Genomic DNA, 15314 nt, shown 5'->3' on the forward strand with positions numbered 1-15314 from the left:
CCGCAGAGAAAGAGAACCGCAAGCACGTGGCACACACGTCTCTGAGTCCAGCCAGGCGTATAAGCGATACACTCACCCCGCATACAAGCGATGCTATCTATTTTTGAATACAAAACCCGCAGTGTCGAATAGATTGTCTGAACGAAAAGAATGCTCGAAGAGAAGGTGTAAGCAAGGTAATGGACCGTGTGGTGCATGGGCAGCTTTGGGGGCCAGGCCACAATATTCGCGACAAGTTGCTCCACTCAGCTCGCTGGCTAAACACTCTCGTTTTATTCGCGCTCGGATAGCGGACCGTGTAGGACGTGTTTCTTTCAAGTTCCCTTCATCGTCTCGATCCAGGAAGTGAGAGTGAGTGGAGTTTGGTGGATTGAACAAATTGCCAACAGTGGAAGTGGCATAGGAGAAAATAAGTCGTTCAAAAAGTGGTTTCTTTGATTTGATACTTTTCTAGCTTTAGGTATATTTTTTAAGGCAGCCTGTGAGCCAAATGGAAGATGAAATTTGACGTGTTCTTCTAGTTGGCTTTGGAGTGTGAAAGTTTACTCTCGAGTGATTCGTTTGTTTGGTTTAAAGTTTGGCACATCTTGAACGAAAGAACAACTATCTACTTAGTTGGCAAAATTCCAACCCGTTTTGTTTACCTCTAGCTTGTATATTGTGTGTGTTTTTGGTGTAGTTACATATATAGGTTGAGTTTTGTATCGCAAGTGATTGCAGCGGCAGATTGCCCGATAACAAGGGTTTAGTGAAGAGAGTACTGTGGTCCGCTTTCCGAAGCACCAGACAAGTGCACTATTAGATTTAGTGGTTTTCCCCATTGTCTGAAGCTAGAGACTGCAACTCCTCCAACAATTTGCTGCAAATCGGCGAAGAAAACAAGTTTGAGCAGAGCGCTAGTAGGACACGTAGCGCCAAACCAGCGTCACCAAGAAATCGAAAGGCACGGTCATGACACAAGTTGTTTACATCGGTGGCGTTGAAGGGTAAGTTTTGCAGACACTACATATCCCTCGTAGAAGTTGGAAGTGTAATAATACAGGCTATGAATGTAAGCATATGTCACGTTCTAGCTTTGGAATTATGTATATTGAAGCTAGGAACGTGGTTATTTTAATTTTATATTCATACCATTTTTAATAACTGTAATATTGCGTTGAGGCAGACCATAGTCGAAGTGTAATATTGGCAGTGATTAAATTGATATTCTTGGCAAAATTCGTATTTAGTAGTAATATTTATTATTAGTAATGTTTTAAACGTTGGAGTAAAGTGGGGTTTAAAGTAAAGTTTCTTTTCAAATTTCTAGCTCAATTTAAAACAAATATCATTAATGCTATTCAAGTAAGATACTTTCACTCCAAATATTATAGAAATCGATTGAGGTTTGGAAAAGTTATGGTTCTTATTGTTTATAAGGCTGGTTTGCTGTAGAGAAGAAAACTAATCGCCTAGCTCGATACGTGGAAATTTCTTTCAAGAAAAAGTCAAGGCAATCATATATCTTTGACAGCGATCAAAGAACTGTACGCAGTTGAGAAGAAACATCATTTCAAATGGGGCTCTCTGTAGGAAATTTCTAGACCTATTCAGTCCAGGAGTTTCTTTACTTTTCTTGAGCCAGCATACTTAGCTTTAGACATGAAAATTGTAATTTTCGATCGAAATTTCATTACAATAAAAAAACGTTCATTTTTTATGTAAAGACGTTTCTAGATCTGTTATCAGGATGGTTTGAGGTGGATTAGGAGAAAGGCACTCATTTTCGTCCTACAATAAATATGTGCCATTTTTTGGATTTTTATACAAAGTATTTTTAGAGACTGTGACTCTATTTTTGATGAAAGTTCTCTAAAGTCTCTTTTTTTTCAATATCTTACTTGCAGTGCGTAACAGGCTCCTGAGAAACTTTTCAAGGACTGTTACTAGATTATTCAACTGATTCCTCAAGAATTTATTTTCATATTTCTCGAGAAAAAGCTTTAGGAATTATCATAATGGTTTCTCGAGAGATTTCATCTGGAATACTTTCAGCAATTCCTACAGGGATTTAAACAGAAATTCTGCGAGATTCCTCAACCAATTCTCCCAGATATTTTTCCAGCAATTTTTCAAGAATTCCTTGAGAACTTCAACGTTACTACATCTAGTAATTTTCTCAGGCATTACATTGATTAAAAAAAATACCCTCGGACTCCTCCAAAAATATTTTTCACTAAGAATTCAACCGTTCTTCAGTTGTTACTCTAGGTCTAGGAGATCTTCCAAAGAAGATTCTCACAGAATTTCTACCAATGAAACCCAAAAGGGTGAATTCTCGAGTTTTTGACAAAAATAGTTGAATCCACGGCTAATCTAAATTCTAAGATAATTCAACGGCCATGTAACTTGGAACTCATGATGATCCCGATTGTATTACTGACCAGAGTAATATTGCCGATCAAAGGGACCACAACGAATCGGATCTTCGGAATTCTTTCAATGAGTAAATCTCTAAAACGTTAAATGATCCCGGTACTCAACATCAGAACAATAGGCGTTTATAACTTCACATTGCTAACTGTGAAAAAGTAGGGTGGTTATCTTGCATAGTTTTATGTTTTATGCAAAAAATGGCAGTGCATAATCATCGTTATGGCGTGAAACTCGTGAACGAAATTCTCAAAGCCGCTCTTTACAACCCCCCTATTATTGTAAACCTGTCTACACCTATGTCTCTCGTATCCTTCAAAGTCCATGTAGCTTGTAAGCGCGGTTCGTAAGCAAATATTAACACGTCAAAATTCAAAAAAAAAAATGAACAAAAATGTGACCCAGTTTTGTCAGGTTCCCCATTTTGTCAGCCTAAAATTCATCGAGAGGCTGAGAAAACCGGGCCCTCACTGTAATGACTAAATGAACTCCTGGAGAAATTTAAGAGTCACCTCTCGAGCCAGCCTCGGGCTGCAAATTTTTCAAATAAATATATCTATTCTTCTTCCTAAACATCTTAATCTTAGGGCAAAAACCTGACATAGTTTCTGATGAAATTCCTTGAGAAAGCAGTGTTTGTCGGAATATCACGAGGAATTGCCAAAAAAAAAAAAATAGAAACCCGACCAGAACCACATAACAAGATTATAACACATTCCTATCAGCAGCAGTTAAAAATAACAGAAGTTGATAAAATGTTGTTATCAAGATGGCTTTGTTCTCAACTTGTTATATTTGTAGTAACACACTTATACCAACATTTGCTTTATTTTTCACATCGCGTTTATAAGTTTGTTGCAAATAACATCTAATGTCATAAACAGTAACATAGCTTGCAATAATTTTGTTATTTTGTAACATCCTTGCAACATTCTGTAATAATTTTGATATAATTGTAACAGGGTTTGATATATTTTAGTTTAATCTGTTGCAAATTTTGTTAGAATTATTGTTATTTTAACTACTAACGGTACATGTTTTATAACAACTGGTGATATAAAAATATCATATCAGGGGAACACATTCTGTTACAATCTTGTTTCTTCCGTCTGGTTGGGAATATTGCCAGAGAAGTGTCTTATCTCATAGTTCTGTTAGGTTTCGTGTTGTTTTTGGATTCCTGTTTGTTCTGTCTTGAGTTTATGTTTGGTCTATTTTTTTCAAGCAAGAGGTTTCTACAGTTCCTATTTTCAAGACACTTAGTCGCAACCAGTCCTGAAAAATTTCACGTTTTTTCTAAGTTTTGCGAAAAACTGCTGTTTTTAGGCATATTACAATTAACCCTATTCTAAGAAATTACAACAGAGTTATAACACATTGTGATATTCAATTGACGCGTTATTTCTAACAAATTATCAAAAAAGTAGTTTGGAGCAGTCTTCAAAGATCATCATTTCTGCACAGATATTTTGAAAAGCATGCTTTGAAAATATCAATGCTATGCGTAGGAATTGCGCCTTTTCAATTCAATTGCTCCTGTGCTCACTTGATAAAAAATAATGCATCATTGATTAAAATCATTTCAACGCAAACTGCATAATCTAGACCTTGGATTGCCAGCCTCGGTAAGCATAAAAACAACCCCTTTGAAAAATAGCGGTTTTAAACGAGCTTTCATTTAGAACTTCTTGATTCCCCTTTCGGAAACAACCTATCACTGCATGCCGCGGATCACAATTTCCGGATGTTCCGGGGAACCTGTTCATGCGACACATCCAAATTCATGATTTTTCAAATGATTGCATTCTATGACTGAGATACATAGCTCAGAACCCATTTGGCCACTTTGGAACCGGTTTCCGGGTTTCCGAGGAACCGGTTCCGGGGTCAATTTTTAAAAATCAGTACACATTGTCATGTGACACATCAAACTTCGTGGTTTTGATAGCTCCGGAACCAGGTGGCCAACCTTGAAATTCTGTCCAAGCCCTCAAACTAGAAGGACATCCGCTTCTTGTGTCAAAATTTGGTTTAACCCGTATAGGCCTGAGTGAAAGCAAAAATACTGAAACCCTCACCGCTCAGAGAATTCTTAACGGATTCAAATGATTTTTTGTCAGTTCACTGGCCCACATATCTAGTTTCTAGAAGTGGCCAGAGGATCTCGGAAATATTCCTGTGGCCGGAGTTATTCCGGTGGGTCACTGGGTCAAGTCGGGTAAAAAAGGGCTATTTTTTGGGACATGCCAAGTTACCTTTATTTATTTGCAATGACAATCATTTTAATTTGCATAAATCAAGAAGATCTGATATTCAACATTATAAATGAAGAGTTTTGCATCGTTTAAAATATACCGGATGTGGCCATTCGGACGTAATGTCCGGAAGAACCGGCTATAGAATTGTTGGATACTAAACCGTTTAAATTCTCAAAAAGTAGAAATCAAACATAATTGTGCACTAAAATGCGTTCCCATAAGTTTGGCACAGATGTTCAGATACAAATTGGCCACTTTATCGTAAGTTTGAGGCATCCCGGGGCCCGAAAATGGTCATTTGTAGAATTAATCAAAAGCAAAACTCTTAGTTACCCCATTCAATTGTTTCTCATCAGGTTTTCACTAATGCAATTTTCTTAAAATTCCGTCATGTAGTGGCGTCATTATAACCGAATACGGAAATTTTCTGTGACTTGAAATTTGCCTACCTTCAGGGGCATAAACGCACAGTACCCTTTTCACCCGACCTGACCCAGTGATGCACCCGGATAACTCCGACCACAGGAATTTTTCCGCGTTCCTCTGTCCACTTGTAGAAACTAGATATGTGTGTCAGTATACTGACAAAAAATCATTTGAATCCATTAAGAATTCGCTGAGCGGTGAGGGTTTTAGCATTTTTGCTGTCACTCAGGCCTATACGGGTTAAAAATATAAACAAAAGTTACGACCCAAAACGTGTGTTTTCCAACATTCGTTTAGGGGGGTTGGTAATGGAAGGGTTAATTTGGAGTAAGAATAGAGCTTGGTTTTTAGACTATCAATGCTTTAATTGCTTTGGTTTGTCAATCAGTTTTATGAAATCAGAAAATTACATTGCACCATAACGCCGCAAAATAGTAAATCGCTGTTTTTTTTCTGATTTTATAAGACTGAATGCCAAACCAATGCAAATAAGATTAGAGTAGAGGCGTATATTACAGGTTAAAACTTATTTTTTAGTTATAGTAGAACTTTCCCAAAGACATTTTTATTGTCATTAATCATGCGATAACATATTGTTAAGTATTGAATTACAATGTGTCAAACAGGGTCCTTTCCATAAATGACATGCAGATTTGTAACGATCCATACCGCGATCCAACAGCGCTACAGAGTTGATGCTGCTGTCCGTACATAACGCCAATGTCGTTAGATTGCATAAGTATATGTAAGATGAAACATCACATCATTTTCTTCGGGAGACACATTTGAAGTTGATTGTGGCTGTAATAAAAAAAGATAACACTAACATCTTTTAAAGGCTTTTTGGCAAATCAATTGATACTTAACAACAGCTTCAGGAGAATCCCATTGTTCACACAAAATTGTCCACCATTTAGAGAAGCAGTGAAATTTTATTTTTCAACTGGATAGGTACTGACATGCACTTTGTGACCTTGCAATGAGAAGAAAATATTGTTGGTTGCTAAGCCTACCAACAATGTTTGTTATCCTCCTGCAGCGTAGTGCGCTAAGCCGAAGGAGCCACAAATGATTCAGATAAATGATGCAGTATTTCACCGAAATGATTGGAGCAAATCAAAGCCTTGTTGGATTGGAAAATAAGGATCGTGCATTCTCTTTCTCCTTATTTTATGAATCAAAGCAACGAAATGCAAAGGCAATTTTGAAGACTGGTTTGGAGTACTTTATATCTTTTAGTTCCGCCCTAATTGCTTATCTATGACAGATACGCGTACTTCGCCTAACACTTGCAGTTACTCACTCGTATCCAGTAAGCAATTAGAATGGAATTAAAAGGTACTCCAATCTACTTATTTGATTCTCTATTGAGATTCTGCTCAGTCGAACCCTACATTAAAAATAGTAAGTAAGAGTATTTTGGCTAGTTAGTAGTTAAAATAACAAAAAATGTAACAAAATTTTCCCTACACTAAACAAAATTGAAACAAAACATGTTTTAACTTAAACAAAAATGGAACTCTTCATGTTTCAAATCAAACAATAATGTAACTCATATTGTTATTTTCCATAACTGAATAATAACAAAATTTGCTATTTTCTTTACATGAAAAAGCGCCCATTTATAAGCAATTGCTCTAAGATTTTGTATAACAAAATGTGTTATAATTATGTTTCAAGATAAGACAAATTTGAAACAGTCTTTTGTTTTATTTATGTTATTATTTACTCCATCAGCTCAAAGTGTTTTAACAAAAATAAAACAAAATTAGTTATTTGTAACAAATCTTTATACAATTGTGATACATTTTTTTGTAATCCATCCTGACCAGTCGGATGAAACAAGATTATAACAAAATGTGTTCCCCTGATATGATTTTTTTATATCACCAGTTGTTATAAAACATGTACCGTTAATAGTTAAAATAACAAAAATTGTAACAAAATTCGCACCAAATAAAACAAAAACATAACAAATCATGTAATAATTATAACAAAATTATTACAGAATGTGTTTTAAAGATGTTACATAATAACAAAATTATTGCAAATTCTAGTACTGTTCATAAGTTCGGATGTAATTTACACAAACTTACAAATGCAAGGTCGAAAATATAACAAACTAGTGGTCCCGGCAAACTTCGTCTTGCCATCAAGTAGGCTGTTGAAAACCAGTACGAATCGTCCCATACAAAATGACAGTTCCGTTCACTCTCGTTATTCCGACTTTCCCGGTGACTATCCTGCAACTTTTATACACACAAACACGTCGGAACCCTTGACGAACAAAATGGAGAAAGAATTATAGAAATCCGATGACCCGTTCGTAAGCCATTTCGTGACATACAAACACCATTCCATTTTTATTTATATAGATGTTGTTAGAAATGTGGTACAAAAAATGTTACAAGTTAAGTACCTAAACCTATCTTGCTAACAAAATTATAACAATTTCTGTTTTTTTAACAGCTTTTGTTACAAATGTGTTATAATCTTGTTATGTGATTCTAGTCGGGATTGGTCGAATAGTGTGTGTGTGTGTTTTTTTGTAAACTTAATTTTATGACTAGTATAAATTATGCATGTCATAAAGTATCGATACTTTGTGTTTCGGCCAATGAACTTTTGCCTCACACTAGATATGAACTCTTGTCCCACCGATGAGGCAAAAGTATGTTAAAGACATTCAATTTTAAAACTGTTATATTCAAAAATGGATAAATATTATGAAACAAGTTTGTTTAGCAATATTGTAGCCAATACGTTGAAGGTTGGATTGAATGCCCCTTACAAAAGATGAATTTCTATTGTAGGTTTCAGATAAAGAGAATGGAAATTTAATAAATGTGTTTTGGAAGCATTAGAAGAAATTTTACATTTTTCAAGCATGAAGGCAAATACCCCACTCTTTTTTTTAAATTCTACTGCAGATGACACGCAGGCTCCATCTCTGAAGAAACTCGGTAAAGTCAAATGTCAAATGTGAAATATTGTACAATATTGGCCTTCTTTTTTAAACTATGTAAGGAGCCGGATCCTATTCTAGGCACTTTTGATCCACTTCGGCAGTGGGGTTTTTTGAAAGCTACTGAGCTCATATTTGACCACAATATGCGTCGTATTGAAATGCTTCTTTTTGCAAAGTTTCAGACAATTCGACCAAGAAAAACCCTCCATGCCAAACTGAATCATGGAAGTGCCCAAGTAGCGATGCACGATATATTGAAAAATTAAAGTGTTTTTGATATTATAACATACATACATATAGCAAGTAACACGTCAACATTTCCCTCCCATCCCCGAATTGACCTGCATTTGGACGCAACCGGCGCCGTTATTCTTTATTATAATAATGAGAGCAGCAGTACTTACACATTGAGGATGCTACTGATCCCGAGTAGTGTCTGTTGGTTCCCTGAGTAAGTACAGCTGTTCTTGTAATAACGGAGTAGCATCTTCGGGCTCATGCTCATGCTATAACATACATGTATACATATATGTATACAATCAAAGCTTGATACAAAACACTGTCGAATGCTTATTTTCTATGTGGGACGATTCAAACAAGACGTCCATCGTTTTTCTGGCACGTACTTTTCAATATATCGTGTATTTCTTTCACCCCTGGACTGCCATAAGTGCGAAAGTGTGAATAAAAGTGTGGGATTGCATCGAATTATGTTGGTGTCCTCAGAGCACTTCTTCTTTGATTTGCGAAGAATAAGTCAATTGCACATTTCTATTAGCGTTTCCGAACTTATAAAAACTTCTGCGATAGTCCAGTGGTAAAAGAAATGTGCAATATATACCTAAAACATGTTGTACAGTCACACTTTCTTAGATGCTTCTCTCCTCAAAGAAGAACGTCATTTTTGAACGTTTCCTGTCTAGAAAAGCAAGACCAGTTAAATAACCTTCAGATTTTTCAGATTTCATTGGGCTACTTTAACTCGAAACCCTCAGATTTGTTGGAAAGAATCAAATTCGCTTCACATAAAAGTTGATGAGTGGTAAAATGTCTATGTCGGAACCCGAATTGGCGAAAATTTAATTTTCGTTCAAAATAACTTTTTCAATTAGATCACTGTTTGGGGAAAGCAAACTGTTTTGATAATAGTTAGAAGCTTCGACAGGTTTTTCGATTTTTAATTACATTTTAATGACATTTTTCCATTTGTCAGGAAAAAAATCCACCTGAAAACATCTGTTAAATATACCAACCAGGAATTATAAACTTATATCTGTATTTTTTTTTTGTGAAGATGTACAAATGCCATCAATGCAATGGACTATCATATTAGTTTTGATAACAGTTATCACTTCTCCTTAATCAGTCTCATTTTTTTTCGGAAAACGTTCTCTTGGTTGAGAATACTTTCGGAATCTTGAGTAACTGGACTAGTGAGTCCTAAATTAGAATTATACACGCTAACAAATTGCATAGCAAGTTTTTGAGCTTATTTCGCAATTCAACGGAATATGCCTTGGAGGGTTTTTCATTTTTTTATAATTTCCAAAAAAAAATTAGAGTAAGGGTTCAATTAAGATATTTTATGTACAGTATAGTTGTTTCTCAATTGAGATTTTTCTTTTAAATGTCTTTATGCAGAGCCTGCCATATAATTTTCATAGTAGCTTCGAGAGTTCATTGAAATTGCCTTCTCCTCACGTTTTATGACGGATCATGGGTTTAACATCTGCTATAATCACATAGTCGAATTTCACTTCATTTTTGTACTTCAATGCTCCTTGCTCCAATAAGGGGCATTACAGTACCAGTAGCGCAGTACCGAGAGGATTATCATTATAAAATTCAATTTGCAAAGAAATGTTAACATCAAGATTACTATCGATGTATGTTTTATATGCATTCCAAATAGCTTTTTAATAACTAAAAGTGGCCTTAGTGGAGCTGATAGAATCGCTTCATGTGACATTTGGAATGTAACAGCAACATGGCCATAATCAAAGTCAACGTGAGTAACCAGTTGTCTTCAAAGGTGACTAGAGTCGATTAAAACCAAATCAAGAGTTGGAGGGTTCCTTGAAGAGCAAAAACAAGTAAGAATATCAGGGTATTTAATTGAGTGATATCCTGAAGAGCACTCGTCAAATGAAATCCTGTCGTTGGAATTGCTTTAAGAATTGTACTACGAGCTATGTTTGGCATTAATGTCACTAATGATAAAAAAAATAGACTTATTGCGTGTCAATTTCGGTACGCCAGTTTAATACTGCTGCCAGATAAACTTGCTGTTCAGTGAATTGAAAAGGCAAATGAGCAGTTATGCAAATATATTTACTAAGTTGTGTTTCAACAAAACCAATCAAAATTTCAAAAACTTTAATTTCAAATGACGAAAAAAGATGATATTCTATACACCTATAGATGATGATAGCCACTTCCTTTCGATGCTCTATCCAGGCGGTCATTTCGATAAACGAGACATACGATTGAGCTTACAATCACCTGGCACGTTTTCGGTTGTTGGTTCTCTGTTCGTCATCTGCATAGAATGGGTTTCACGTTTCAATCTCGATGCACAATACACAAGAACGTAGGTACCTACCTATATAGGAAAAAAAAAATAACTTGAAAATGTCGGTGTTCTTGAAACTGGTCTCGAAGCGTAAACTAGTTTGGTTGATCACAATGATCGGCGGGCGTGTTGATAGGTATTTTGGTTTCTTGTTTTGGTTTTGTTTTACCTAAATACAACCATCCAATAACTACCGATGTACATAGATCGGCCAATCGGAAGTGGTAGTATTTCATTACATTTCCAATTACAAAACATGTTTGCTCGTGTTTTACTCAATGGACAAACATATGAACTTAGTTTTCAAATGATATATTTTGAAAATTTAAGAATCATTTCAAATGTATAAAAAGTGATTCTGTCTGGTTTGCGACTGATCTGGTTACGACTGTGGATTTGAGATTTCTTTTGGCCTTTGCAGGTTTTGACTGCAGAAGGCAAGAGAAATCTTAATTTTCATTTTTTAATTTTCTCCATTTAATCAAATAACCAAAGCACTTTTATTCGTCTTGCGTGCTAATATAGGGCTACTATAAAGCTGGTAGGCCATCGTTGTTTTTCACGAGCCAAGCTGTGCGAATCTCGTTTTTTTTTTAATTTAAGTAACACATTTCGAAATTTAACTAACACATTTCCAGGTTACTTGGTAACGAAGTGCAATTAGCTTATTCTCGGCAATTATTTCCTGAGATCTCATGGAATTTGCTTGCTGACTACTCGGCTGTGCAAATCGTAGTTAAAATAAACCGAGATTCTGCAATAATAATTGAAGGTGTACTCCTATTAGTTTTTTAACTAACCTTTAGACGGATTTCACGCCAACTCGACACGCGATTGGCAGCACCCCTTCAGAATTCAATGAAACTTTCTGGATATCAAAAGTATGTGAAACTAAGATACTTTGCATATTTTGTATTTCCAAAATCGATCTAGACTAACATTTGAAAAGGGTCAAAGTTTTTTTTTACTTTTTTTATAAACCCGTATAACTCGAAAACGGTAAGACCTACAAAAAAGTGTTGTATTGGGGACTGTCGTGAAATTTCCTGACGTTTTAGAGAAAAATATTGAAAAAATAAAAAAACATTTTCTGCATCGAAAAAACAATGATTCAAAACTTTAAAGTCGATTTAAAAAAAAAACGGCCATTTCAGATTTTGATCATCCTTAAGCAAAAAGTTTCGTAATTAAATTTACTAAAAGTCGTCCAAACATTGCAAATTGGGCATATTTTAGGGAAAAAAGTTTTTCTAGCAACGAATTTTTTAAGTCCAAAATTTTTATTTTTTATTTTTTTTTAATTCGCTTTAAATAGTCTAGTATGCTCATATTTTGAAGTGATAAATGAGTTTTAATCACAAAATAGATTATATTTGTTTTATTGGGAGTAGTTAAAAGAAATAAAACGGAATTATACAGAGTTTTTTTTTAATTAAATACAATTGATCTCGCACCAAACCGCTTATGAGAAAATGAACTCCGTCTAACAATCCGATGGGTTTTTAATGGTTGGAAAGATATCACAATAATATTTTATTTCTTATTTGGTCAAAGCCAATCTTAACAGGTGTCTGGAAAGGGTCAATATTATGCTTATAAAAAACTGACTTCTGTGGAGCCTGATCACTAAGCGACATGACTCACAAATATGCATAGTTTCATCAAGCTGATGACTATATCCCATAGCACGTATGTGTTCGATCATTGTCGGTGACAAGTTTCGCAATTGGCTACGCCTGCACTTAGGATTGTTTATACCGGCGCAACATCTCGAAATTTTAATGCGCGATAAATCTTGTTGATCCATCTTTAACTTCTTTTCACAAATGACTTAGATAAAATGAAAAGAATTTTATTGACATCAAGCTTAAATAGTTATATGCATAGGTAGAACGACAATTATAAGTTAAATACCTATCTTTCTATACACTCACGTGGTGATTGTTGAGTAACTCAGGTCGTTAACGGATATTTTAGGTAGATAACAATACAAACATTATTTCTTATTCATCTGGCTTGTAACGCAGGTACGTTTAGTAGTATTTTCTAGAAGAAAATTTAATGGGGTATGGATCAGGTTGCTCCTTTTCAATGTTTGCAATCTTTCGAACCATAAAAATCCGTCGGATTGTTAGACGGAGTTGATTTTCTCATAGGCAGAGGCGAAATCCATAGATTGCCTTCATTTAAAAAACATAATCACTGCATAATTCCGTTTTTTAACTATTCTCAATAAAAATACAATTTATTTCTGATTCAAACTCATTTATCACTTGAAAACACGATCATATTTGACGGTTTAGAACAAAATCTTTGAAAAAAAAATTCAGTTTTGGACTTGAAAAATTCGTTGTTAGAAAAACTTTTTTCCCTTAGATATGCCCAATTTGCAATGTATGGAAGAATTTTAGTTAATTTAATTACGAAACTTTTTGCTTAAGGATGATCAAAATCTGAAATGGCTTTTTTTTTTAAATCGACTCTTAAGTTTTGAATCATTTTTTTTTTTCAGTGTAGAAAATGTGTTAAACATCTAAAAACGCGTGTTTTCGCTGAACATTGCACCTCTCTATCTCTTAAAGTAAAAGAATTATCAGTCGAATTCGTTTTAATAAGGCTTATCTGTTTGATAGAAAACACCCATGCAAAGACGCTTATAGACAAAAGTTTGTATCAACTGCCGAAAGACGAGATATGGTACTTTCATGATTTGTAAGAATTGTCTGCGCCATTTTGCGCCGAAGCCAGTTATAGAGGCCTAAACTACCCCTTGAAAAAACAGTAATTCATGAATAACTTTGTTACTTTAAAAGATAGAATAATGATATGTTCAACAAAAACACGGGTTTTTCTATGACAAACAACTTTGTAGAAAACACAAAAAATGTTAAAAATCTTGGAAAAAAGTTATGATAAAAAATATGATTTTTAGGGGCCATTCACATACAACGGCATATATCTTAAAAAGTATAAAAGTTAGAAAAATTGTGTCTTCGACAAAGTTGTTTCAAATGGTCAATTCTACAACTTTGCCGGAGACAACATATGTCTATCTAAATGTTGTGAAAAAATAGTTTTTCTATCTCACTGCTAGGTGGATTGATCACAAAACTTTTTGCATCAAAAGATGCGCTTTAATACACCAAGAAACTTCTCCGAACAAACTATATCGCTAAAATCAACGGTTTAGGCGCTATTCAAAAAACGCATGAAATTGAGAAAATAAAACACAGTGTGTTGTAACGTTGGATTTGGGAAATGGAGTAGTGTAATTCGCCTATTGTTGAACAGCCACAAATCTCGCGTATTGTTGAACATACCGTGTATTCCTTATGGTGTGTTCGACAATTAGCGGGCATTTAAGACATTGAGGGTTTGGCGAATCGCCATATTGTTTGCAAAATATGTAATTGTAAAAGCGAAATATTTTCTGAAATTTCCAGATCGTTTTTTGTTTTGTATCAAAAGGAAATATTTGTGTGAATCTTTATTGAGATGTTTTTGGAGAAATTAGTTGAATTGATTTTTGGAGGAATTTCAGAAATAGTTTGAGATTTCATGAAAATATTTTTTAGTTAGTTTAGATTTTTAGGGGTTTTTTCGATTAATACCACAATGATAAAAAAAAAGTTAGGCCAAAGTTAGTTTTATCACTTTAATGAAAGAAATACTTGTTCTTGTTAAGCTTTTTTATATTATTTCAAAAGGGGCTATTCATATAACACGTAACTGTTTTGAATCGTACGTTACATTCGTAATTTAAAAATATGCAATATTATTTGATCTAAATTCAAATTTTATGGCACTTGATCAAGTTTGATCAAAATGTGTGTTAGTATGGAAACAAACTTATGTAACTCATTAAAATTTTCAAATAGCTTTAATTTTAAAGCCATTTTTTTTACGAAAAATCAAATTTATTGATGCATTGAATAGGCTGTCTCGACAAAATAGTTCCTTCTAATTCATCACACTCAATTTTTGGTGAAATAATAATTTAAAAAATATATGGAGTAAAGTGGAGCAACAATTCCGAGTAGGGCAAGAGTTTTGTTTTAGATTTCTAGCTCAATCATGGTGTCATAAATGTCATGGTGATTCGAATTTTACTCAAGTAGGAGACTTTCACTCTAATATCATATGAATCGAACAGAAGAACTTTCTTTGCGTGGAACAAAATGCACGGGCATTTCTTGGCCTATCATAATAATGCTTTGAGGTGCATTAGTTTTTGCATAAATGCTTGGAAACCATTTTTGGCCCATAGTGGGGCAAAAGTTTGAACCGTACATCATTCTCTCTCATTTACTCCTTTATTAAATTTGTAAACAACAAGGCCAGTAAACGTCAAAATCCGATGCAAAATCAAAACAGTGCAGAGCCCCATTATCCCCAGACAACCAAAATGTACGCATAACGAAATGACCTGGAGGCTTTGTATGTGCAAAATTTCACTTATAAGTTGTCGCGAAAAGGCCTTCTACATACAAAAGTGGAGGCGATATGCGTGCATATATTATGTGATGAATAATAACATACAATGCGAGTGTATAAATATTTTACCGAAGAGCGGTTCCATTTGAATTCGAATGTCGGTTTACTTTTGTATTTTTTGATTTGGCTGAAATTTGGCATATGCTTTCTTTATACCCAAAAATGCCTATTTGCATCATCGGTT

The 15314-nt window shown here is 34.6% G+C and overlaps 1 protein-coding gene across 5 annotated transcripts in view; it reads left to right on the forward strand.

Annotated features, from left to right (window-relative positions):
* Window positions 1-240: 240 nt before the first annotated feature.
* The window catches only part of LOC5567928 (N-acetyl-D-glucosamine kinase), a 55862-nt gene continuing 40788 nt past the window's right edge, over window positions 241-15314 (forward strand). Inside the window, exons 1-2 of one of the 5 annotated variants that reach the window (XM_001651915.2) lie at window positions 241-351; window positions 680-986. In XM_001651915.2, the coding sequence (XP_001651965.2) occupies window positions 952-986 (35 nt within the window). In that variant the 5' untranslated portion in view covers window positions 241-351; window positions 680-951. Of the gene's footprint in view, window positions 426-650; window positions 987-15314 lie in introns of all 5 variants that reach the window. The other 4 variants (XM_021843926.1, XM_021843917.1, XM_021843911.1 and 1 more) reach the window with 4 other exon arrangements.

The sequence above is a fragment of the Aedes aegypti genome, chromosome 1, assembly GCF_002204515.2.
Source record: "Aedes aegypti strain LVP_AGWG chromosome 1, AaegL5.0 Primary Assembly, whole genome shotgun sequence".
Lineage (NCBI taxonomy): Eukaryota > Metazoa > Arthropoda > Insecta > Diptera > Culicidae > Aedes > Aedes aegypti.